This window comes from Diplotaxodon limnothrissa, linkage group LG12 (assembly GCF_057381915.1).
Source record: "Diplotaxodon limnothrissa isolate DT_005_m linkage group LG12, D_limnothrissa_male_GT1.1, whole genome shotgun sequence".
Classification (NCBI taxonomy): domain Eukaryota; kingdom Metazoa; phylum Chordata; class Actinopteri; order Cichliformes; family Cichlidae; genus Diplotaxodon; species Diplotaxodon limnothrissa.
Window position 1 is genome coordinate 5,263,876 of NC_140607.1, and position 25,272 is coordinate 5,289,147.

General features: G+C 40.4%; 1 protein-coding gene across 1 annotated transcript; it reads left to right on the top strand.

Annotated features, from left to right (window-relative positions):
* The first annotated feature begins 9,909 nt into the window (after positions 1-9,909).
* LOC146620748 (glutathione hydrolase 5 proenzyme-like) lies at positions 9,910-23,650 on the top strand. Its single transcript, XM_085367838.1, has 12 exons — positions 9,910-10,460; positions 11,319-11,446; positions 11,521-11,628; positions 17,522-17,699; positions 17,788-17,942; positions 18,171-18,317; positions 18,451-18,581; positions 19,459-19,634; positions 19,801-19,892; positions 23,041-23,147; positions 23,316-23,426; positions 23,513-23,650. The coding sequence occupies exons 1-12, from the start codon at positions 10,132-10,134 to the stop codon at positions 23,648-23,650; spliced, it is 1,800 nt and encodes a 599-aa protein (XP_085223964.1). The 5' UTR covers positions 9,910-10,131.
* Positions 23,651-25,272: the final 1,622 nt, after the last annotated feature.

Sequence of the window (25,272 nt, forward strand, 5' to 3'; positions counted from 1 at the left end):
GTTTTATCTTTTATCTCTTGATATATTTTTTTGTCAATAAATTATCTTTTAGAATTTTATTGACTGTCATCTTTTTGCCCACGACAGAGACGGTTGGTCAGACCTAGAATCTTTCTTTGGGTGTGTTACATCTCCCCCCAACCACCACTTCCCCTGCCGGTGGCGGACTCCCTCAGACATCGGTGCGTTGGTGGTTCTTTGTGTCCGGGGATGGGCGTCCGGGTACACACCGGCTCACTCCTTGGCGGCCGCTTATCGGGGCCTGGAGCCTGGGGCTCGCTCGGGCCACTTCGGAGGTGGGGTGCCCCCGGCCTCTCGGCCTGGGGCTCGGTCACTCAGGCACGGCTGGCTGCCAACTCCCCCTGGCTTCTGCTCCGCGGCTGCTGAGTGAGCCCTCATCTGGGACTCTCCTCAGCTCTTTCTGGGACAGTGGCGCGGCTGCCCCTCTGTTGGTCTTCCTTGGTCTCTTGTATTCTGGGGGCCTCTGGATGTCTGGAGTTTTGATCTCCTCCATACCTGCTTCATGCCCTGGAGGACGGGGCTGTGGCCCCCCCACACCCTCTAGCAGATCATTACATGAAGGAACCTTTTTAAAAAACAAAAAACAAGCGCGTCCATGCTCACAGGTGTACACACGGGTGATCACACCCACAAACTACACCCTTTTTGGCTCCTACCTCAAAGCACACTGTGTTCTGTTGATCTTATGTGCTGCACAATAATGTTTAATATTTAGTATTTACTGTCATATTCCCATATATCATTGTGATGTTGTTTATTCTATTACTCTTGTTCTCTTCTGCTTGTTTTCTTTTTCTTTCTCAGCAGGTGATCCAGGTGATTGATATATGCATTTTCTTTCTTTTTTTTTTTTTTTTCCTGCTCATTCTGTTGGTTTTTGTTTTTTGCCCTTCTCCCCCGTCCCTCTTCTCAGCTGTTTTTCTTTCCCTCTTTCTTTCTCCCCTTCTTTCCCCCAGTCAAGTCTGTCCCATATTCAGTAAGTGAAAATAAAATAAACAATAAAAGGTGAATCAAATGGACCATTACGGCAAGGCTGGGATGGTCAATTTGGTAAAGTAAATCCGTTGGGCATCTTTCTTTGCCTTTAGACAACAATTCTGATGACAAAAGAGCCAAACGGGACAGGCAAAAAAACAAAACAAAAAAAACAATGGACTTTGCAAACAAATACTGTAGATTTCCCTTGCTTAAAGATTTTGTAAATAGCTATTTTTTCATATGCACTGTAATTGAGCCTGCCCCCACTGTAAATGAGATCTAGTCAGGTTTCAGAACTCACAGCACAGAAACGGCTTTAGTGAAGGTTACAAATGTTGCCTCTTACAGTGGACTCGGTGTGTACTTGTCCTGCTAGACCTCAGTGCAGCTTTCGATACTGTCGACCATAATATTTTATTAGTACGATTAGAGCGTGCTGTAGGGATTACAGGTACTGCGCTGCAGTGGTTTGTATCACATCTACAATATATTTATGTAAATGAAGAGTCCTCTTCACACACTAGGGTTTATTATGGCATTCCACAGGGTTCTGTGCCAATTCTGTTTACATTATACACGCTTCCCTTAGGCAGTATAATCAAAAGGCATATCATATATTTTCACTGCTATGCAGATGACACACAATTTTATGAATCCATGAAGCCAGATAACACACAGCAATTGTTTAAACTGCAGGAATGTCTTAAAGACATAAATACCTGGAAGACCTCTAACTTTCTGCTTCTAAATGCAAATAAAACTGAGGTTATTGTACTTGGCCCAGAAAATCTTAGAAATATGGTATCTAACCAGATTCTTACTCTGGATGGCATTACCTTGGTCTCCAGTAACACTGTGAGGAACCTTGGAGTCATTTTTGACCAGGAAATGCCCTTCAATATTTCTCCTATATTGGCTTCCTTCATTGGCTCCCTGTTAAATCCAGAATTGGATTCAAAATCCTGCTCCTCACATACAAGGTCTTAAACAATCAGACCCCATCTTATTTCAATAACCTTATAGTACCATATCACCCCATTAGAGCACTTCCTTCTTGCACTGCAGGCTTACTTGTTGTTCCTAAAGTATTTAAAAGTAGAATGGGAGGCAGAGCCTTCAGTTTTCAGGTCCCTCTTCTGTGGAACCAGCTTGGTCAGGTGACCCTGAATCCTTGATTAGTTATGCTGCAGAGCAATACTGGAATAGCACATGGAAAAAGACACAACACATAACAACAATGTCCAGTGGCTAGTGGAGATAAGAGCACATTACAGCGACCTCCCTGAACTAGCTCCAGTGACCATCACAGTGACAGACATCCAAGAAAGAGCCTCGAGCATGAAGTGTTAGACAGCACCAGGCCCTGGTATGATTTCTGCCCAGTGGCTAAAGAAGCTAACTGCACTCCATGAGCACCTGGCTGCACAAATAAACCTGCTGCTGTTGGATGACACACAAGGGCAGACAGGCCTGATCCCCAATCCGATTGTTCAGTCTGACGTTACTAGCCGTGTCTGGGTTTAAACTCCGCTGCAGGTCCATATATCAAACGATCACTATGGCATTACTGAGAGTTGAAAAACTGTCTAAAGTCTTTCATCTTTAATAAAATGATCAGCGTTCTGCTCTACCAGGTGTAACAATTGAGTTTAACATCCAGGCATCCATGAAAACGGAATTTATGACATTTAACGGAGTTAGAAGTTAGCAGGGAGTTAGCTCGCTAGCTTCTATCTAAATACAATATAGCATGTCCTGACTGCGGGGTTTTGGAAACAAATTAAAACGTACAGCTCTGCTATCACTTCCTGTCGTGGTCTGGGTGGTTTTCCACAGCATCGGCTCCTCCCCACTGGGTGGAGTCTTTGTTGTTCCTCACCTGATGGCAATCGTACCAGCAGTATTTATGACCGGCGCACTCAACTGGTCTTCGCCAGATTATCTGCCAACTTTAGTCAGTTCTCGGCCTCATATCCGTTCCTTGGTGACTCATCGTGTGTATTAACCGTATCTCTGTTTTTCTCGTCAGCCTGTGAAACCCACCTACCAAGTTCTCCTGGATACCAGTTTGCTGCCGCCGGTAATCCCTCTCCGTTTTGGAACTGCCATTCTCTCCTGCCTGCCTCCCTGCATTGCATACAGCACCCACCTGGACCTCTCCTGCCTCCCCCCTCCACGCAACCCCACCTGCAAGCTTGTAAGACAGCTCTGTGTACTATCCTTAGATTCACTCACAACCCTCTGTGGGATTCCCCTGACTGCTCTCTCCTCTGTTTCAGTGCCCTGGCCCGCCACAGTTTCCCCTGCCCAGTACCTGCACCCAGTTATCCCTGCCATCTAGTTATCATCACAGTATTTTCTCTCGCCTCAGACATCTAGTTTATGTTCATTGATTCTAGTCTGCACTTTCTGTTAGCCTCTGAGCATTGTAAAATAAAATCTCTTTTCGTTACACCTCACCCCTGGCCTCCGGTTTTGAATCTGCACTTGAGTCCATCCCATTTCCACGGGCCACTGTGCCATGACAGTGGCCAGATTATACTGGATTACACTTCCAGCATAAATGAAGACAGAAAACTAAACAGCAGTGACGTTTGTAGGATTACTGAAGTTGGGCTAGCTGGTATATAATGATGTGCTACGTGACCGCTAGCGACACAGCTATGTTAGCATAATATAAACAAGCTAACTTTTTTTCCACTCGATAAAAGTTAACATGAGTGTTCTCGGTGGTCAGGAACAAATGTAATCGCATGGCAGGATGCTGTAAAAGGACCAAACTTCAGCCAGGAGAACAACTGAGATAATCCATCCACATATGAGGTTAGTCATTCATATACTGCTGCATGGGATGGGCTGTAGTTACATCCTAAGGTTTTAAAAACTGAGCTTAAATGAATGATTAGTGGTAATAAAAGCCGAGGGAGGTCAACAGTGATCACTGATTGTTTTAGGAGCTTTTTGAGATCAAATAGAAGAAAATACATAACGTTAAACATGTTAACAACACAAAAGCCATATTAAACGCAGACTACTTTAGACCCGGAAGTAGGATTCGTCGCGTCATCACTGAACAACCGGATAATCTCCAGAAGGAATTGGTCCCATCCAGCATCCAGGCAATAACTTGCCTCAGTACAGCTGGAAGCTACTATTAAGTATCATTGCAGTTAAGATGCACACATGAAAACATTACTGTTGGCCACATGTCAACAGAGTTATGTGACATTAGTGATGTTTGTACTTTCAACGTTCACTTTGTTTTAAAGCCTTTACTTTAAAATATACGCCGCTCAATAGTTGATCTTAATCTTACAGAGAATGTGACATTTTATGGATAATTAAAGTCAGTCATATATCCACAAACAAAACAAGCTGAAAGTCAGTGATGCTGCTCGGTTTGCAGTCCTGAATATCACAGCACAAGCAGGATTCACTGCACTGTTAATGTTAGCTATGTTATATTGCTGCCTCTGTTCGCTGGTGTCGAGCCAAAGGGACTTTAACGTGTGTTTGAACGAGCTGACGGTTCACTCGTTAAGCTGAAAGAAAGATGCTTTAATCACAGCAGTCACACATGTGTCCACTGTACCATCTGGAACTCTTCTTGTTTAGCACTCGTAATAACACAAACACTAAATCCTCCTTCTCTTGTGCTGTTTTGTAGCAGTGTATACACCTGAGACTGCCACCTGTCTGTCTGTCCTGCACTCTCTCTCTGTTTCTTTCTCTCTGATCGTGGAATAAAAGTATGAACATGTATTTATAAGTTACACTTGTGTTTGAATCCTGCAGCTTATCACACATTTGATTTCCATGTGTGACAACTGCAAGTGTCCAGAGTGAGGACAGACTGAGGGACCCACTGCTGCACATCATCTGTGAGGCTTTGCATCCCTGATGATCCACCAGGACAAACTCAGCAGTGTGTGAGGAAGAGGAGGAGGAAGAGCCAGCAGCAGCTGACAGATGGAGAGAATAGACAGACTGTTCCCTGTTTGTGAAGGACTGCTAGAAAAGTTTAAAATCACTAATTGTCTGTCCTGAATCAGTCTTATTAGGTAATGTTCAAATAATGTTATCATCCCAGTGTTTTCAGTGTGGGAGAAAGTACTCAGGGCCTTCAAGTTACACACTATGAAAGGCAGAAACAAGTTTGATATTCAGAAACCTAAAGTGTTTATCATAAATGTCCATGTTTGTTTCAGTTCTATGAAGCTTTGAGTATTTTGGATTAGTAGTACTGCTGTGTTTGTTGCATCATATTGCTGTAATTGATAAATATGCTTTATATATCCTGAGGTAAGTTGATCTATAGTGTTACATCATATTCTATAAGGATGTTATGTGTTTGTTTACTTTCTGCTCAGTTTGACCCATTTAGCAGAAGTCAGCCTGTTTAAGGCTCTGATATCTATTCTGTATGACTTAAAGCAGTTATGACATGGTATGATTTTCTCACCCAATAAAGGAATATTTAATATATCAGTCTACTCTTCATTCTATCAGAAACGGTTATCACAGCTCATAAATTTGCTTTTTACACATATATAAGCATTGAGCCAAATTTAGTAATGCCAACATATTAAAAGAACAATATTTGCCTCTTATAATACATCTATAGATACACTGTCAAAGATACTTGTCTTTGAGTGAAGATTTAAGGTAATAGGACATATAAATAAATGCAACTTGAATCTTTACTGAAGCTCAGTATTTGACAAGGAGTTCAAACTCACTGCTGTAATAACTAATCATGATTAATATAATAACTATAATATTGGCCATATTATATTTACATTATCACAGTGAGACTTTAAACTCATGAACAACATGAGCTAATTGTTATTTACTAGCTAATCTTAAATGACTGCTCAGTACAGAAATGAAGCCCAACAATCATGTTTTACAGTCCTGTGGTCTCAGCCTCAGATACTTATTAAATCACACAGAGGTCATATAGAAACGAATGTACAAAATATGTTCTCCTTCATTTCTGTCAAACAAAGCTGTATGAAACATTTCCAGCTTTTAGTGTCATGGTTGCTAGGCAACCTGGGCAGCGCGACAGAGGCTTTAACAAGCCTACAAGCCTCTCACTTGAGGACCGTTAAGGCTGCGTACTTTAAGGCTGCAGAACCTGAATTTGGATACAGCCAGAGTAAGGCAATAGCTGAGGAGTCAGCAAATTAGGAAGAACTAGACCCAGGTAATCAACATCTATGCCCTGCCCGCGATCAGATACCCTTTTGAGAGAATAAGCTGGCCAAAAAATGAGACAGAAGCCAGTGACATCCAAACAAGAAATTTATCTACCATGCATCAAAGGGTTTCAATCCAAATCCAGCACCCTGAGACTTTACACTAAGGAGAAGGAAGTAGGCCGAGGACTAGTGAGTGTCAAAAACATTGTCCAAGATGAAACAACAGGGATCATATGTTGCATATATATATATTAGAGATGGCATGATACCACTTTTTTATGTCCGATACCAATATCATAAATTTGGATATCTCAGATGTCCGATACCAATATGAATCCGATATAGTGTGTTTTAATCAATAAAACTGTTTTTTTAATATCTTGCTGCATTTTGTATAAGTTCATACTCAAGTTTAAATAAACAACAACACTAAAGCTATTCTGTTATACTTGTATGTAAAAAATTCACTGCACCCAAAATATTTCATAGCAATACTGATCAATCTAATATACTCGATCCTTCCTATTCTGGTATTTTAAAGAGTATTAAGCAACCTAACTAATAGACTTGCAAACTCCCAGCAAAAAAAAATAGGGAACCACCCCCCACCCTCCACCTCATGATGCTTAATCGACGTAATCAACTTTAATTTGATGCAGTGTGGGGGAAAAAATGCACAGAAATAAATTATTTTTCAAGAATAATTAAATAGATTCAACATCTTTCTTCAACAGAACTGCAGACTGCAGAGATGGTACCTTCCCAAAGGAAAAAGTAGTATAGCTTACTAGGGCAGCGGTCCCCAACCCCCAGGCCTCGGACAGGTACCGGTCCGTGAGTCGTTTGGTACCGGGCCGCGAGAGTTGAGGTTCAGGTGTGAAATGTATAGTTTTCAGGGTTTTTATTGGTTTTCAGCGTTATTTTGTTATAGTTTTTATCGTTTACTCGGTCTTCCTGGGTCTTTTCACGTGTGTTATGAATAAATTGTCTTTTTTTCGGTACCGGTACTAGTTTTATTTTGTTGTATTTATCCGCGACACCTTAAAGGCCGGTCCATGAAAATATTGTCGGGCATAAACCGGTCGGTGGCGCAAAAAAGGTTGGGGACCGCTGTACTAGCGTATATTAGACTTAACAGTTACCATATACAGTAATGGACTTCTATATATTTTACATAAGATTAAAACATTGGGTGTAAGATTCAGATAATTATTTATTAAAAGCTAGACATTTTAAATGAGAATAAGAAAGAAAAGTATGTTTCTGTGCCCCCTTTTCCCTGTTCATGCCCTATCAGCCCCCCTGGCTACACTTTGCTAGATCCGCCCCTGCACAGTTACCAGCCGTCAGCTACGTAGAAAAAGATCCTGGTGTAGAAAGTAATATTAAATACATTCTAACAACAGCTTATCAAGCTTAAACGTGCTGCTGTTGTTCAGCCGCTGGTTTCCTCTTTCTGGAGCGAAGTGGGCCAAAAACAAACAAGAGAGACGGACTCCGACAGAAAAGCCGATCAGCTGATCATTAATCAGTTTCATGATTGAAGTAGCAGCAAGGAGAGGCACTCGCTCCATATATCGGTTGTTAAGCTTAACGTGGGAATGCTTTACAAACATTCAGAGATGAACTTACACACTTGCTTTACTTCTCTCTGAGATAACTTCATCCCAGATGAAATGCTGGTTTGGTAGCGAGGCTACAAATACACTCAGCCGCTCTATCACGTGAGCATCTCCAATATCCGATTCAGTATTTTACGTCAGTATTGGACCGATACCGTATCGGTCCGAACTTTTCTTGTCCATCTTCCATTGGTTTTAATTTTGCACTCCAGTATGAACACAAATCCCCCAACCCAAGGATCACCACGACATAACCTAACAGACCTACACCTTAGTTCACAGATTCACTTTGTCTAGGGTTCATTTCTGAGATTTCACACAACCCAGGATTCAAATCATGAACACATAATGGGCTTGGATTTACAACATTATGAATGAAATGTGCTCTATTTGGAAGCAGCCGGCCCCCTCCCCTTTCGATGGGTGTGTGTGAGACTTTAAATCATCAAACTGTAAATTTTAAATTGTTATTGATCCCTTTACCCCTGGTCCTAAAGTGTATATTTATTTTCTTACTCTTCTTATATATATTGTTTGTTTACTTGCACTGCTGTAACAGGAGCCTCGTTGTCTCGTCTCTCTATATACTGGACTTTTCTCACTATATCTCCTACCCCTTGGGTCTATTTTCAGGAAACATGGGATTTCTTTCCACTGCTACGCCGATGACTCCCAGATTTATTTCCCACTTAAAAAGATAAATGGCTTCTCAGTAGACCCGCTGCTCAGATGCCTTGATGAAATAAGGACTTGGATGGCTTTGAACTTTTTACATTTTAATGAACAGAAAACAGAAGTGATGGTTTTTGGTGGCGCTTCTGAGGCCACTATTATAGATCTTGGTTCACTGGCACAGTATGTTAAACCAGTCATCACTAATCTGGGAGTTAAAATAGAGGCAAATCTTAAACTTGAAAGCCAGGTCAGAGCTGTTGTAAGATCTAGCTTTTTTCATTTGAGGGAATTAGCCAAAATAAAGCCTATCTTATCGAAACAGCATTTTCAGACAGTAATCCATGCCTTTGTTACTTCTAGGCTGGATTATTGTAACGCACTTTATTTTGGGGTTAGTGATGCGACCATTAGGCGCCTGCAGGTTGTGCAAAATGCTGCAGCACGTCTTTTAACTGGAACAAAAAAGTTTGAGCACATTACCCCTATTTTAATTTCACTCCACTGGCTACCTGTACATTTTAGGATTGTTTTTAAAATTCTCTTATTTGCTTTTAAATCTCTTAATGGCCTGGCCCCCCCCCCCTACCTCTCGGAGCTACTACAACCATATACACCTGCCCGTTCCCTTAGGTCCGCCAATCAGCAGCTCCTTAAGGTACCGAAAACTAAGTATAAATTTAAAGGTGATCGTGCTTTTGCTGTAGCTGCTCCAAAGTTGTGGAATGATCTGCCCTTGCATGTTAGGCAGGCCTCTTCTCTCTCTGAATTTAAAAGTCTTCTTAAAACATATTTATTCGCTGAAGCCTTTGGCATTGATTAGAGGGGTTGACTCAATTTGTTTTAACATGTTTCAATTTATTGTATCTATTTTATCTCATTTTAATTTTCTTTACGTATGCTATTAACATGTACAGCACTTTGTGAAACTCTGGTTTTATGTTAAAGTGCTTTAGAAATAAAGTTGGTATGGTATAAAGTTTACTTTGACTTCAGCAGCTTTGACTTTGACTTTGACTCGGTGCGCCTGAATTTCGGAAAAACATGCAAATTATAAATCTGTATTATAATGTTTGGTGTTTTCGTGTTTGTTGGTTTGTTTTTATTTAGTTTTATTTTGGTTGGTTATTAGATGCTGCTCCAGCCAGCCAGACACTTCCCCGCCGCCCCGCCCTCTCCTCTCTGCGCCGCAAGCAGCAGGCTCACCTCGCAAACGAAGGGCGTCCTTATTCCCAGGAAATGGGCGATAGAAAACCGATCGGTGCCTGTGCCATTCCCAATATGCGCTGGCTGATGTCGGGGCAGCATGAGTACGACCATTCTTTTTTTATTTTTTTTGCCGATGCCCGTGATGCCGCCCCGGGCAACCGCCCGTGTCGCCCGTATCAAAAACCGCTACTGGCTACCGGACCCCTCTCTGTGTGGAGTGGCCAGAGAGAGAGAAGCAGCGTCAAACGACGTAGCAGATACCTCTGCTTACCAATGAACACGTCTGCGCCACGCTGCGCCTATCAGTGCCCACACAGCGGAAATATGTGCGCAACACGTAGCTGTGCTGTCTGGGGAATCATCAACAAGCGGTAAACTTTCAGAGGAAGTGAACTACTGACGGTTACGCAGAGAAGAAAACAGCGATGTCTGAGTCAGACGAGGAGCGTGGTACTTTCCGCACCAGCAAGAACACTGAGGGGGCAAATACGACTCCTAATAGCCCCAAGGGGGTTATGGTGACACTACCTTGCTTCTCTTGGTGTCCCAAAATATGCAGCCCAAACGGTCACGCCATCTTCTGGATTTGTTTTTTTTTTTTTTTTGGTTGTGCAATAGTTGGTGGTATTTGGTTAGGGGTATGGTTATGTAAAAGTAAAGGTCAGGTTGCCCCGTCGGACGACGAGGACCCTAATTGCCGTTTCTCAAAAGCTGCAGTGGCCGCAGACTCCGAGAATTGTTCGGAGATTGGAAAGTGAGTAACATTTGAAACTTCTGATACATTTTTTTTTCACATTACACATACGATTATGCACTGATCCAAATGCAAACGCTAAAAAATCTCCAAGAACTGCGAACATATGGGCTCAAATTGTGGTCATAAATATTTTGTACTTGTAAATCAGGATTTGTATGTGTAAAAAGAATTTGTGTGTGCCTTAGTGATGTGTCAGTTGTGAACGAAATGGCTCTTAGAGCCGGGTCTTTGACGTGAACGACGCAAGCCGGCTCCTTATCGCGAGCCTCCCAGTCCTACTGCCAGTTTCTGGAAGACACCTTCTTCAAGCAGTGGTACAGGAAGAAGTCTGCATCCTTCAAGAAAAACATGATTTTCATGCAGGACAATGCTCCATCACACGAGTCCAAGTACTCCACAGCGTGGCTGGCAAGAAAGGGTATAAAAGAAGAAAAACTAATGACATAATGACATGGCCACCTTTTTCTTTCTCTCACCCTCTCTCCCTCTTGCACTTTTTTTTTTGCTTCATTCCGCATTTGAGCTTTGCGCTGGGATGAGGGGGGAGGGGCGGTAGTTACACTGGCAGTAGCACAGGAACAGAGCAGGAGGGAGAGAGAGAGAAAGAGAGCCAGGGACAACAACGTCAGATTAGAAAGGTATAGTAATCATCCACAACTATTTTCAGTTGCGGATGATAAAGGATTCAGAAAGTTTATTCATGCAGGTCCATATGACAGAGAGTATGCATGTTCTTTTTGTTCTGTCATGACAATTTAATTGTGGGACATTACAATTTTGATGAAGATTAAAATTAAATTAATTGTGCACACATGATAACAATAACACTAAAGTGATAACGATGAACTCTTTCAGGGACATTCTTCGGAAAAATGGCTCTGCAGTAGATGCTGCCATTGCTGCGCTGCTGTGCACCTCCATCATGAACCCACAGTGCATGGGGATTGGAGGCGGGGTCATATTCACTGTGATGGACAGCTCCGGTAACAAGACACCCTCGCTACTCTTTGCTCAGCTCTGCTGTGGATTAATGTAGTAATATGTCATCTTTTCAAAGGTAAAGTGAAAATCATCACCTCCAGAGAGACTGTCCCCAGCAACGTGACCTCTGACCTGCTTAAGTCGTGTCCTAACACCACAGAGTGGACCGTGGAGTGGCCGCACGGTGGGCTGTTTATCTGGCATAATGCTAATATTTATAAGGTTTTAGTCTAATCTGCTCTTGGACTCACCTTTATGACACAGCTAATTTATTCTGTACAGGTCACTGCTAATGCACACTGTGAGTCATTCCTCATTCAGCTTTCCTCAAAAAAGCAAAACTGGGATACTATAAAAAGAAAAGAAAAAAGATAAAGCAAACCACTACAGAGGGTTTGGCTGTCAGCAGATATTAAAGACAATGAGTCGGTGTCATATATGACACTATCAGAATAATCTAGCATAAACACCATGAAATACATGCTCCTTAGTTTCAGAAACAACCAGAGAGATTGAAGTAGTCAGGTTTTTCTCCAAACTGGTCTTAACAGGTCTTTCTCCAAATGATACACAAGATGTAACACAAAGGTTTTAAAGGTGTAGTCAGTTATCTGTAGAGATATATTTTAAATTCTGCACCTTAATCTGCAAGTCAAACTCAAGATATGAAGGATCATACCTTTGTTTTATCACCTGAGAGGGTTCTTGTCATCAAAGAAGCGGAGGAAAGAGACAGCATGATTGGTGTCTTGTTAAAATGTCATCCTCCTCCTCACCTCTAACCTCATCTACTGAATTAAAGTCAAGACTCTAATACACTAAAGAGTGCACAACTATTCTTATTTAATTATTGAAAATAATAATTATTGGAAAAAAATAATAATAATAAAGTCAGCAACAAAAACCTAAATGATCTTATACCTCTTCAAAGAAATATATAACAAGACCAGAGAAATTCAAATACTGGGTCAAAAAACCCACATTTTTGTTTGCCAAAGGATAGCTGCTCCACAGTCCTGGGTCCTTTTTGTCATATATGTCATTTCATGATGCACTCGATGTGTTTTTTCTTGGTCAAAGGTTTGAACTGCAGGCAGGCCATTTTAACACCCAGGTACTTCTTCTGTGAAGCCATGCTATTGTAATAGATGCAGCATGCGGTTTAGCGTGGTCTTGCTGAAATAGATGTCAACTCGATGGGAGCACAAGTTGCCTGTGTACACCTTTCAGCACTGGTGCATTGCCAGATGTGCAAGCAGCCAATTCTATAGGCAGTAAAATAATTACATACCTTCAGAGGTTTTGAATTGAGTGTTGATAACAAGCTGCAAAAACAGCAGCACTTAACAACGTTAAAGCCCTTTACTCTTTAGCCCAGAATGCAGGATCCACATTTTCTAAAAAAAAATTTGATTTGTCTGACATTAGAACAGTTTTCCACTTTGCCTCAGTCCTTGTTGAATGAGCTTTGGCCCATTCAACATGTTTATGTTTAAAATGCAACACCGCCACCTAGGGGAATTTCCAATATTAAAATGCCTTTATTAAATGCATTTGTTAAAAGACAAAAAAGGATTAATAAGCAATTGCAGCCCAGAGAATAATGAAAGGTGACTGTGGTACAGCCAACTCTAATAGACTCTAATCGAGTCTGCAGAGAATGTCCACACATAAGGTCTTCATACAGTATTAGTCCTTTATTTTATCCAGGTAAAAAATCTCATTGAGATTAAAAATTTCATTTCCAAGAGAGCCATGGCATCATGGCAACAAAAGTCAAAATAGACGTACCACATTAGGATATAGCATTTAAAAAAATACAATATCCCGTACAAACATGTGAGAAATATACAATAACAGATCTAATTAAGAGCGACATTAAATACAATGACACTGAGTAAAAGAGTTATTCTCTCGTTCCTTTAAGACAGACTTAAACTCCCCCAAGGTAACCAATTCTGATCATTTCAGTTCCTCCTGCAGATTATTCCAGGAAGCAGGGGCAGCGTAATTAAAAGCCTTTTTCTCCAATTCTGTTCTGATTTTTGGGCCAATCAATTGTATGATATTGTGCGAATGAAGGCTGTATTGGTTGTGGTTTTTACACATATAAACACATAAATAAGATGGAACCAGCCCAAGGAGAGGTTTATAGATAAACATCAACCAATGGGAGAGTCTACAAATATGGAAAGATGGACATTTAGCAGCAGCATACAAAGAACAATGATGTACACAATTTCCATAACCAGTAATAAAAAGTAAAGCACAATGGTACACAGTATCCAACCTCTTTAGGTAGTGAGCAGGTGCATTAAAAAATAAAAAGCAGGTCACCAAAATCCATTAAAGGTAAAGAAGTTGCATGAATCAAGTGTTTTCTCATTTGGAGGGAGAAACAGGATTGATTTCTAAAAAAGAAACTTAGTTTTAGTTTTAACTTCGACACAAGCCTTTGAATTTGAGTTTTAAATGACAAATTCTGATCTATAATGATCCCTAGATACTTGTAAGATGTGACCATTTCAATTTCAGTTCCTTGAATTGTTGTAATCTTAGGAGATGTAGCTAACAACTCTTTGCCATTTGAGGATAACACGAACTTGTATTTCTATCGATTTAACACCAACTTAAGTTGGGTTAAATGGGACTGAAAAACATCAAAGGCAGACTGCAGAAATTGCAGGGTTGGTGAAGGAGATGAACAATAGATAATTGTATCATCTGCATAAAGATGAAATGCAGCATTTGACAAATTATCACAAAGGTTGTTTATGTAAAGAGAAAAGAACAATGGCTCTAATATGGAGCCCTGTGGAACTTCTTTGGATACTTGGATACTGGGAGAAAAGAGGAAGTTTGCAGTCCATTGAATCAATGATGTCATTAACCACTTAAATAGCAGCAGTTAGTGTGCTGTGTTGTTTTCTGAATCCTGACTGATGTTGGAAAGAACTGAATTTTTGTCAAAAAAGTCTTTCAGTTGTTCACTAATGAACAGCTAAACTCTGAATCTAGAACTTTTGCTAGAACACACAATTTCGATATGGGCCTGTAGTTATTAACATCTGAAGGATCACCTCTTTTCAGCAAAGGGAGAACACAGGCAGATTTCTGTATTACAGGGATCTCACTTTCGAGAGGCTAAGATTAAAAATGTAAGTTAGTGGTTCTGCTATAAAATCTGCAGCCAACTTAAGACAATAAGGATCAAGTTGATCTGGTCCTGCAGATTTATTTAGATCCAACAGATTTAAAGCCCTGTGGACCTCAAAAACATTTAGTGGAGAAAAACTGAAGGGTTGGACCAAAGATTCAGTTTGAGTGGTTGCAGAGAGAGCCTCCTGTTGATTAAGCTGTTTTAAATCTGGATATAAAGATTCAAATAGAGATCCTGAAGAATGAAAAAGCTCATTAAAGCAGTTTAGAATATCACATTTCTCCATTAAGGTGCAGGAGTCTTTTACGACAAAGGCTGGCATCTCATTTGTAGTTATGTCTCCATAAGAAGATTTTATTATTTTCCAGAATTTCTTAGGATCGTTCAGATGTTTAGTAGTTTTTGAAAGATAGAATTCTGATTTGGCCTTTTAAATTAAGGAAGTTGAACGGTTTCTGAGCTGTCTAAAAATCAGCCAGTCCGCTTCAGATTTGGTTTTTCTGGCATCCCTTTTTTTGAGTAGACTGGAGAGCTGATGTCATGGTCTGGCTGGCAGACCGTGGGGATGTGGGGAAAGGAGGACCCAAAACGCAGACTCTGCGATGCAAACAGTGCTCTTTATTTACAGTGAAAAGCTGTAAACACAATAACTCCCCGTTGCTCCCTTGAACCCCGTGTGCATGCTTCCCTCCGACGTCTGTGTTCGTGCTCCCTGCTGTTGTGTTTCCGCACACCCCGTGCGTGCTGCCTTTCTGGACCACTCTTCCTCCTGCAGGGAAACCATAGAAGCAGCCGTCAACACTAACCCTCGGCAGGTATATACGAACAGCACTGACATATACTGACACACACTAACTTGGTACGATAACTCAATGATCCCACGCCAGTGGGAGCTCCAACATTCTCCTAAGTAGCTCCCCCGACGAGCCCTGGGCCCTATTTCAGGAAGCCGGTTTAGTGCAAACTCTGAGTAAGTATACCCTGAGTTAACGAAAACTCTGGGTTTTCGGTTTCACAAAGCGAGTTTAGATTAATTAACCCTAACCCTAAGACAACCAGTCCCAGTTGAAATCTCCAGCCAGCACAATTTCATTAAAATCTAAAGTAGATCGTTTTTCACTAAGTGAAACTAAAGCCTCACTACTAGCTGAGGGGGGTCTATAACAGCCCACAATGGTAATAAAATAGCCCTTCAAAAGTTAGAGCTTGAGGGCAAGAAGTTCAAACTGTTTACAAACAGATACTGATGATTGGACAGTAACATGGAATTTGTTTTTTACGTAAATTGCAACACCGCCACCCTTTCTGGTGCGGTCGCAACGGAAAAGATTATAGCGCGTTATTGCAATGTCTTTGTCAGTAACCAATTTTGTAAGCCACTTTGCTGATAATGTAAGAATATCAGTATATAACTCTTTCATCCAAATTTTCATGAAATCAAGTTTGGGAAGAAGACTTCTGACATTTAAATGAGTGATACCAAGACCCGTTCAAGCTTTAAAATCACAAGGAGTACTCAAGCATTTGCAATCTGGACCAGGATTAGGTTGTATTTCCAGATAAAAGAAGCAGAAGAACAAAAACATTTTCTTTTCACAGATTTTTTTGGTAGTTTAACAGACTGATTTCTCTTACAGCTCAATCTCTTTGGGTGGTGAGAGAATTGGGAAATAAACCAGTGATATGGAATAAATAAATCAGTTAAATCAGATGGAATGAGATCTCTGCTGATGATCACATTTGAGAAGCTTCTAAAAGATGTAAAATCCCACCTTGTTCCCTTTGAGAGGAGTAAGAAGTATGATTTCCCTTGTTCTGCAGACTGTTCCTGCACCTCATGTAGACAAAAAGCTGTCAATAAAATCAATAAAGGAAAAAAGGCTACTGAGGATAACATGCTGACTAACAGGGGAAAAAAAGGTAGACCCAGTCGACCTGTGGTAGAGCCTGGTTGTGGCCAGATATAGATATAATCGTCGCATTAAACAGCTTCTAAGAGCAAGATCAGTTACTGAATGGGCTGTTCAACAATAGACAGCTTGCCAGAATGCTGTCCCATCTTTCCCATTTTCTGGTCTTCAATTAATGTTAATTCCTCCCCAGGACAAATCTTAACTCTCCTCACAAGTCCATCTTTATCAGTCATTGTTTCTAATTTGGCTAATCTCCACTCGTTCCCTGGCAGATTATCTGTCTGTGGAGGTGAAGCTGGAAATGTTGTGAGATGCTAAAGTGGGGCCAGAGACACAGGCTGCTGTGGATGCACATGTCCCTGTCCCTTATGTTGCTGTCAGCAGAGTACAAATGACCTTCATGCATTACTCCCTGATTGTCTATAGTGTGTTGACTTTGAAGGGAAGCTGTGGATCCATATGTAGAATCAGCATAGTCTCTGTTAAGAAGCGTCTTTTGACAGCATTTGAGTATGGGATGGACAGCAATAAGAACTGGGAGTAGTTGGAGCAGTTCACTTGTGTCAGACATTAAAAAATAAAGAAATTAGACATTAGAATATGTGTGAGAAAGATGAATCAAGGAAAGAAAGGGGGCTACAGACACTATTTATTTATGGGGCCCAGAGTTCTGTGCTACACTCCTGCACACAGGCTGCATAAACAGTAAGAAAAGTAAATATAAGATATGCTAAATGCTTCTTTGATCCAGAAATAGTGTAAATATAGTGAAATAAACTTAAAATAACTGTAAGATGCAAAATGTTATCTCTAACATAATCAGTTACAAACACACACATTTCCCTCTGAAATGGAGCAGAATAGAATAGAGTATTTACAAAGCACCAAATTATAACAGACATCATCTCAGATCATTAAAGGTCAGGACCTTACAGTTTACTCAAAACACGAGCAAATGTATGTGGGACTTTCCAGCACTGACTATCCATTATCTATCTAACCAGGTAGCAAATGGATTGGGGTTCCTGGGGAAATTCGAGGTTATGAAGCGGCACACCGGCTTTATGGGAAGTTGCCCTGGGCCGACCTCTTTCAGCCGACCATCAAATTAGCCAGAGAAGGATTCCCTATTCCTTACTACCAAGGTCAACACATCCCACGCATTAATAATACGTCAATACGGTATGAAAAACACCCACAATGTGATTTCAAAAATACAAAGAGCAAACAATGAATGTTTCAGCTTTATTTCACTGTCTTTGTCTTTTAGGGAGTTATATTTAGATAAAAATGGGAACCTGCTTAAGACCGGTGATACTGTGAAATTTGAGAAACTGGCTGACACTTTGATCGCAAACGAGGGACCAGATGTGTTTTACAACGGAACAATAGCAAAGAATTTAACCAGTGACATACAGAATGAAGGTATTATCAGATGGGTTTCATCCTGCTCTCTTTCTGACCGTTTTCTATGTCTGCCAGGCACAATGATCTAATTACAAATTACAAAAATCTATTGGTTTTGGAAAACTGTAACATGATCCCTCACAGGCTACACTGTGATCTGTCTCGATCCATTCAAACTCTTGATTATGAAATTCATTGTGTTCATTTGTACTCAGCAGAATCATTTGTTTCACTGTTCTTGCTCAGGAGGAAAACTTACATGGGAGGACTTGGAATTGTATGAAGCTAAAGTGACTGATGCGTGGAATATTTCTTTGGGAGAGTATAAGCTGTACTTCCCTCCGCCCCCTGCAGGAGGAGCCATCCTCAGCCTCATCCTCAACATCATGAAAGGTTCCTGATTGTTGCTTCTAGCATGTAGAGTTTGATTCATATAGGAAAATGATCCTTATCAATCTTTACAAATGTGATACACTAAGAATTGATGTTTTCAATCCAAAAAATAATTTTGTTTTTATATTTTTAGGATACAAAATGAATTCAGAACCTAAGACGACTGATGAAAAGATTTTGTTTTATCACCGTTATATTGAAGCTTTAAAATTTGCCAATGAATTAAAGACAAATATCAGCGATCCAAACTTCAGCTCAGATGAAGTAAGTATCTCAAAATCCTACAGATTTGCACCTGCTTTGTTGCATAAAGAATGATTCTATTTAAGTGACTAAACAATTAAAAGTAACAATACCACATCACAAAACACAAAACAAACCACCCCTTGCCTGCAGCTCATCCACAAACTACACCCCACCACAGTCAGTTTATGCACACTGATAATGAGTTGAGGTTTTTTTGTAATATCTCTGAGTTTTGCACAGTTGGACTTTAGGTTAATTTGTTGGGGTGAGATTGTGACTATGTGTTAACAAAGTGCTTTTACAGAAGTGTTCACCTTTGTTAATGATCAATCAGGGGCATTTGATTATCAGTACCTGGCTGCTACTTACAATTAAAGTTCTTATAGAAGCACTAAGGGTGTAGAAAACCAGTAGAGTGCTGTAAGAATTTCTTTGAGTCTCAGCATTTTCATTTCAGCATCATTCTGAGCAGTGATGTAGCTTTTAAAACATATACATATAAATACAAGTTTTAAAAGCACATAAACCTAAATTGGCTTAATATTTGTCTTTAATTTAGTATGTATATATTATTGTTATTATTATCTTAGTATTTAAATATAAGTATAATTTTGTGTAATGTGATGTTTTCAGATACTCTGTAGTTCACACAGATGACTGAATTTCAGAGACTCTATCTTTGGCAGTCATATGTTGAGCTTGATCACTAACCAATATTATAACCTCTAGTATTCATTCATTCATTCATCTTACATCAGTGATGGATCAATGATCAAAATTCTGTTAACATTTGGCTCCAATTTTATAAATTTCTTGACAGCAATGTATTTTCTGTAATGTGCATATTTATTTAGTTTTATTAATTCATTTTATTAATTCTCTGTATTTCACACAGATGGCAAAGAAACTGACACAGGATAGCTTTGCAGACAGCAAACGAAGCTTGATCAGCAGCGACAAGACTCGTGATCCTGGCATCAACTTGTATCTGGACAGCATCGGCACCACACATGTATCTGTGCTGGCTGAAGATGGATCTGCTGTGTCTGTCACCAGCAGCATCAACGATGAGTCAGTACCTGCATCATTCTGTTTCACTGCTAGAAACCAGCTATCAGATATTTTTCTTTCTTGAAACTGAAGATTTAAGAGATTATGGAGGAACTTATTTTTAGACTATTTCTATACTACAAAGAGTGTCTTGGCTTTGTAGTTAATTTAGTTTTTTTGTTTACAGATTTGGCTCCGGGGTCCTCTCTCCAAGCACTGGAATCATTCTCAACAACCAGCTGTCTGACTTCTGTGGTAGAGCTGATAGCTTCTCTCCTGGTAAGAGATCAGTAGGATGCTTTTTACATTTATTATTTATGAAATACAAGTAATCAGACGAGGAAGGTGGATAATTTCAAAACTAATACCACAAAGAGTTTAATTTTTTTCCTGAAATTATTTTCCTGACAGGACATATTTCTTTAAGTAATTTCTAATAATGGCAAAATAGTGCCATTGAGGAAATGAGAGGAGAAAATGGCATTTCATAATTCATTGTGATGCATCATATTTTGTTGATCATGGAAAAACTAAACTTGTTGATCATTTCCACGATGTTTTGCCAAACTGAAACACATCATGTGAATTTGGACTAAAATTGCATTTTCTGTTTAATACCATAGCCTGCTAAAATGTTTGAATGTTCAAGAACAGGCACAGTTTTACTACTGCTGTAGTAAAATCTGTTTCCATGTCAACGTGTTGTTGTGTGAAGTTTTTCCTTCACACTGTCACCAAGTACTTGCTCATAAGGGGCTCTTCTTATTGTTGGGGGTTTCTCTCTACTGAAGTGGGTTAACCTTATAATATAAATGTACCATTGTGATTTGACGGTATATGGATATTTATATTCATTTAAAATTATATAGAGGACAGCACACTGGCACGGTGTTGCCTTATAGCATAGGTGTCAAACTCTGGCCCGCGGGCCTAATTACATTTGGCCCGCAAAGCCATACCAAATTACTATTAGAGCTGGCCTACTGGTATTATACAGCTAATAGATATATTGTTTAGTATTAAGCTTTGTTTGTTCCATATTCAGTTTTTCAGCAAAACGTGTTTGAGTCCATAAGAAAAGATTCATTCTTATATCTGGAGGAATAAATATATTTCAATAAATATTAATGTTAGCCCGCGACTTTGTTCCAGTTTTGAATTTTGGCCCACTGTGTATTTGAGTTTGACACCCCTGCCTTATAGCAAGAAGGCCCTGAGTTTGATCCCACTTGTGTGGAGCTTGCATGTTCTCCCCATGTTTGTGTGAGTTCTCTCTGGGTACTGCAGCATCCTCCCACAGTCCAAAGACATGCAGTTAGTAGGGTTAGGCTAATTGGTGAATCTAAATTGCCCATAGGTGTGAATGCGAGTGTCTCTCTGTGTTAGCGCTGCATCCGGCTAGCGACCTGACCTCGGTTTACCCTGCCTCTCGCCCTATGGTAGCTAGGATTGGCTCCACCACCCCTGCAACCCTGAGAAGGATAAGCTGAAGATAATCGATGGATGAATCTATATATAGATCTATAATATTGATTCAAGTGTGTTCAAGGTTCTGTATAATTCAGTTTGGACATAGCATCATTCAAACATTAATCTAACACACTGACAGAGTCTCAGTAATAGCTGCACTTTGAAAGACATTTCACTTTAGTTTGATACAGATTCAGTAGCGATAACTCACTTGTTGTGTGTGCACTTTCATCATTTGTTGATAAGCATGGGCGGATGCAATTCTAAACTTGTTTGTAGAGCACAGGTGTCGAACTCCAGGCTTTGAGGGCCAGTGTCCTGCAGATTTTACGTGTCCTTGATCAAACACAGATAAATTACCTCCTCAGCGGCTGTATCCCAATTCAGGGTCTGCAGCCTTAAAGTACGCAGCCTTAACGGTCCACAAGGGCCGCGTAATCAAAGACCGCTGAGGCCGGAAGTGCGAGGCTTGTGAAATGGGACGGTCTAGCCTCCGTCGCGCTGCCCAGGTTGCCTAGCAACCATGATACTAACAGCTGGAAACGTTTCATACAGCTTTGTTTGACAGGAATGAAGGAGAAACCTTTTTGTTCATTTGTTTGTTTGTTTCTACATGAGCTTTGATCATTCTCTGTGAGATTAAGCTCAGCTATTGAACGGCGTATATTTTAAAGTAAAGGCTTTAAAACCAAGTTAGCACAAACGTCACTAATGTCACATAACTTTGCCGACATGTGGCCAACAGTAATGTTTAATGTTCTTCGTTATTAAACATTTGCACATAAATAAGTGACATAATATTCAGTACTTACTTAAAGTTTACTCTTCGGGCGCCCCTCATCCGCCGTTTTTTTTTTTTTTTGGCAAAATTATCGACACCCACCGCCATGCTATGCATTATGGGATATGTTGGGCCACGAAGTCTACACTGCTACATCCTTAAAATTCAGGGAAATGAAGGACGCATTTGAGGGCAGCATTTCGAGCAGCCTTTGAATTGGGACAGCCTTCGTCGCGTCGCTGTGACGTAATCTGTTGGGTCTAAACTCAGACCCTGCTGTATCCAGGACTTATTCCCGTGAAAGAAAAACAAGGCAACAGCGATCAATCGATTTACTTGCAAGGGAGGCCTCGTCGGTATCTCAGAAACGCACTTCGAATCTCCTTACGAGTGACCCCGATGATGGCCTCCTCTCGCTGCCTTTTATTGAAAACGTTCACACAATAAACAATAGTTTACAAACACCTCCCCTCATAACCCCCCTTGGTTACAAAGACAAGGCACTGTATGTGTGTGTTCTCCTGCTGACCAAAAAGGGTCATAAAAGCATAAAAGCAGGAGCAACATCCTTGGTCATAAAGAGGGTAGTCTCCCCCACACCCAATTCATGGTTCACCCTAGATAACAAAGTGAAGCCATACAAAGGGGAGGAAGTTTACCAACATCAAACAGACCTTCACAAGGATGTGCCTGTGATAAAACACTACAGCCCCCACCCAGAACCTCGAGAATCTGGGGAGGGGGGACAGAAGAATTTCTTTCATCACAGAGTTAAAACAATGTAGAGATGGTAAGCATAAAAATGACAAACATTTAACAATTCACTTTAACATAATCGGCCTTGAAATGCGTACTTTAAGGCTGCAGACCCTGAATTGGGATACAGCCAACATGTCTTGGAGTTCTCCAGAAGCCTGGTAATGAACTAATCATTTGATTCAGGTGTGTTCACCCAGAGTCTTATCTAAAACCTGCAGGACACTGGCCCTTGAGGCCTGGAGTTTGACACCCCTGTTGTAGAGTATAAAAAATTCAGGTATGAAAATACTGCATGAAAATACAGTCACTGATTCGTGTATGAAACATTTGTGTAAATGATTTATGCACAGATATGTGTGTACAGACTGATTTCTGTTTTCTAGTTTTGTCATTCAAGGTCTTTGTTGTATTTCTCAGGGGAGCGGCCTCCCTCCAATATGGCCCCATCTGTGCTGAAGTCTCCGTCGAAGACGCTGGTGATTGGAGGGTCTGGTTCTGAAACGATTCCACCGGCTGTGGCCTCGGTATGTATGCATGGTACACACAAAGGTGCCGTTACATATTAAATAAAATAAATTGATGTGGACTGATGCTGGTCTTTGCTGTTAAAGCTTGCATCATAGCAACAAGATTCTTCACCCTAATTTATCCTGTAATCATCACTTTCTCACCTCATTTTTTTTCTCTCCAAGGCGCTCATGAACCACCTTTGGTTTGGAAAGAGCCTTAAGGAGGCAATTATTACGCCTGTTGTTCTTGTAGACTCTAAAAGTGAAGTAAAACCTGAACCCAAGCTTGAAAAGGTAATTTATTCAATGTATTTAAATGATAAATTAATAAGTTCTACTTCTCTTGTTCCATCTGAGTCTCTCTCCTCTTTGCCCTGCAGGATGTAGTTGATGGTCTTGAAGCTAAGGGACATAAAATAGCAAAATTCTACAACACAGTCAACGCTGTGGAAAAGGCGGGCAGCTGTATCTCTGCATGGTCTGATGAAAGGAAAAAAGGCAAAGCTGCTGGTTACTGAGACCAAGAGTCAGTGATGTCAGTTATACAGCATGGTCTTAAGGTTATGGACACTGCTGTAGCTACAACATTGGTAAATCTATATTCGTCTGTTAACTGATAGATCATTCATGCTTTGCTCATGTGTATAAAAAGTTTGTAATATTGAAAACATAATGCAACGATCAGATCAGTTAAATCCCAAATTTCATGCAAAAATGTGCAAAGATAGCACTGTAAAAACTAGAAATGTAATTTTTTTAAAAAGTAGGGATTGCTGTTGATATCCGCCTCAATTTTTTTACAATCAATATGACCTTCTAAATATTTGTTTATTTTGGGTTTTGATGCATATAGAATTGACTAAACAAGGAAACAGCTTTCAGGTCAAAATGTGAAGCCCATGCCTGTTTCTTTGACCTGCATTCTTTCTAAAAAGCAGGCCAGCAGGTTGAGACTGACTGCAGAAATCTTTGGTTATAGTAAACAATTCATATTTTCAAGTCTCATCAAATTCATGTTTACTTTGTAGATTTTAGCCCACTGGATAGTCCAGAAGGGAGATAAAGTAGGGTACACTTTAGGGCAGCCCTAAGTTATCTATCAATTGATTTGTAGTTTAACCCCCCAGCCCCCACCCAATGTTTTTTATTATTATGTTTTTATATTTAGTTTTCATATTAAGATTTTGAGCTTCATTAATCCTGCTATGTTTTTGCTCTTATAAAGTGTGGGTAATTCTGCTGATGTGCTCAGGGTAAAAGTTAATCTGACAAGCAGTTTGTGAGGCAGGTTTTCTTTTTACCTCAGTATCTGTCTGAGCTCCTGTCTGTTTATGATTAATAAAGTATTCTGATTCTGATTGTTTCAGGATGACCTGCCATTATTCAATGACACATCTGCTTACCTGTATCTTTTGCTCGTTTCTCCTCCTCTTCTTTTCTCTTTTTTCTAAACTGAGGACCTGATGGCTTTGAACTTTTCTTGTCCATCTTCCATTGGTTTTAATTTTGCACTCCAATATGAACACCCTTCCCCCAACCCAAGGATCACCACAACATGATCTAACACACCTACACCTTAGTTCACAGATTCACTTTGTCTAGGGTGCATTTCTGAGATTTCACACAACCCAGGATTCAAATCATGAATACATAATGGGCTTGGATTTACAACATTATAAATGAAATGTGCTCTATTTGGAAGCAGCCGGCCCCCCTCCCCTTTCGACGGCTTGTGTGTGAGACTTTAAATCATCAAACTATAAATTTTAAACTGTTATTGATCCCTTTACCCCTGGTCCTAAAGTGTACATTTGTTTTCTTACTCTTCTTATATATATTGTTTGTTTACTTGCACTGCTGTAACTGGAGCCTTGTCGTCTCGTCTCTCTATATACTGGACTGTATGTAGCGGAGATGACAATAAAGTTTACTTTGACTTCAGCAGCGAGCAGGCGCAAATTATAAATCTGTATCATGATGTCTGGTGTGTTTGTGTTTGTTGGTTTGTTTTTATTTTGTTTTACTTTGCGAGATGGTTATTAGATGCTGCTCCAGCCGGTCAGAAAATCCCCCGCCGCCCCGCCCTCTCCTCTCTGCGCCGCAAGCAGCAGGCGCACCTCGCAAACGAAGGGCGCCCTTA

Excerpts from the sequence above, each read along its gene's own strand:
- LOC146620748 (XM_085367838.1), top strand. The coding sequence starts at position 10,132 with ATGTCTGAGTCAGACGAGGAGCGTGGTACTTTCCGCACCAGCAAGAAC. Across the intron at positions 11,629-17,521 it reads GACCGTGGAGTGGCCGCACG|GTAGCAAATGGATTGGGGTT; the intron begins GTGGGCTGTTTA and ends CTATCTAACCAG. Across the intron at positions 18,318-18,450 it reads CATCCTCAACATCATGAAAG|GATACAAAATGAATTCAGAA; the intron begins GTTCCTGATTGT and ends TTATATTTTTAG.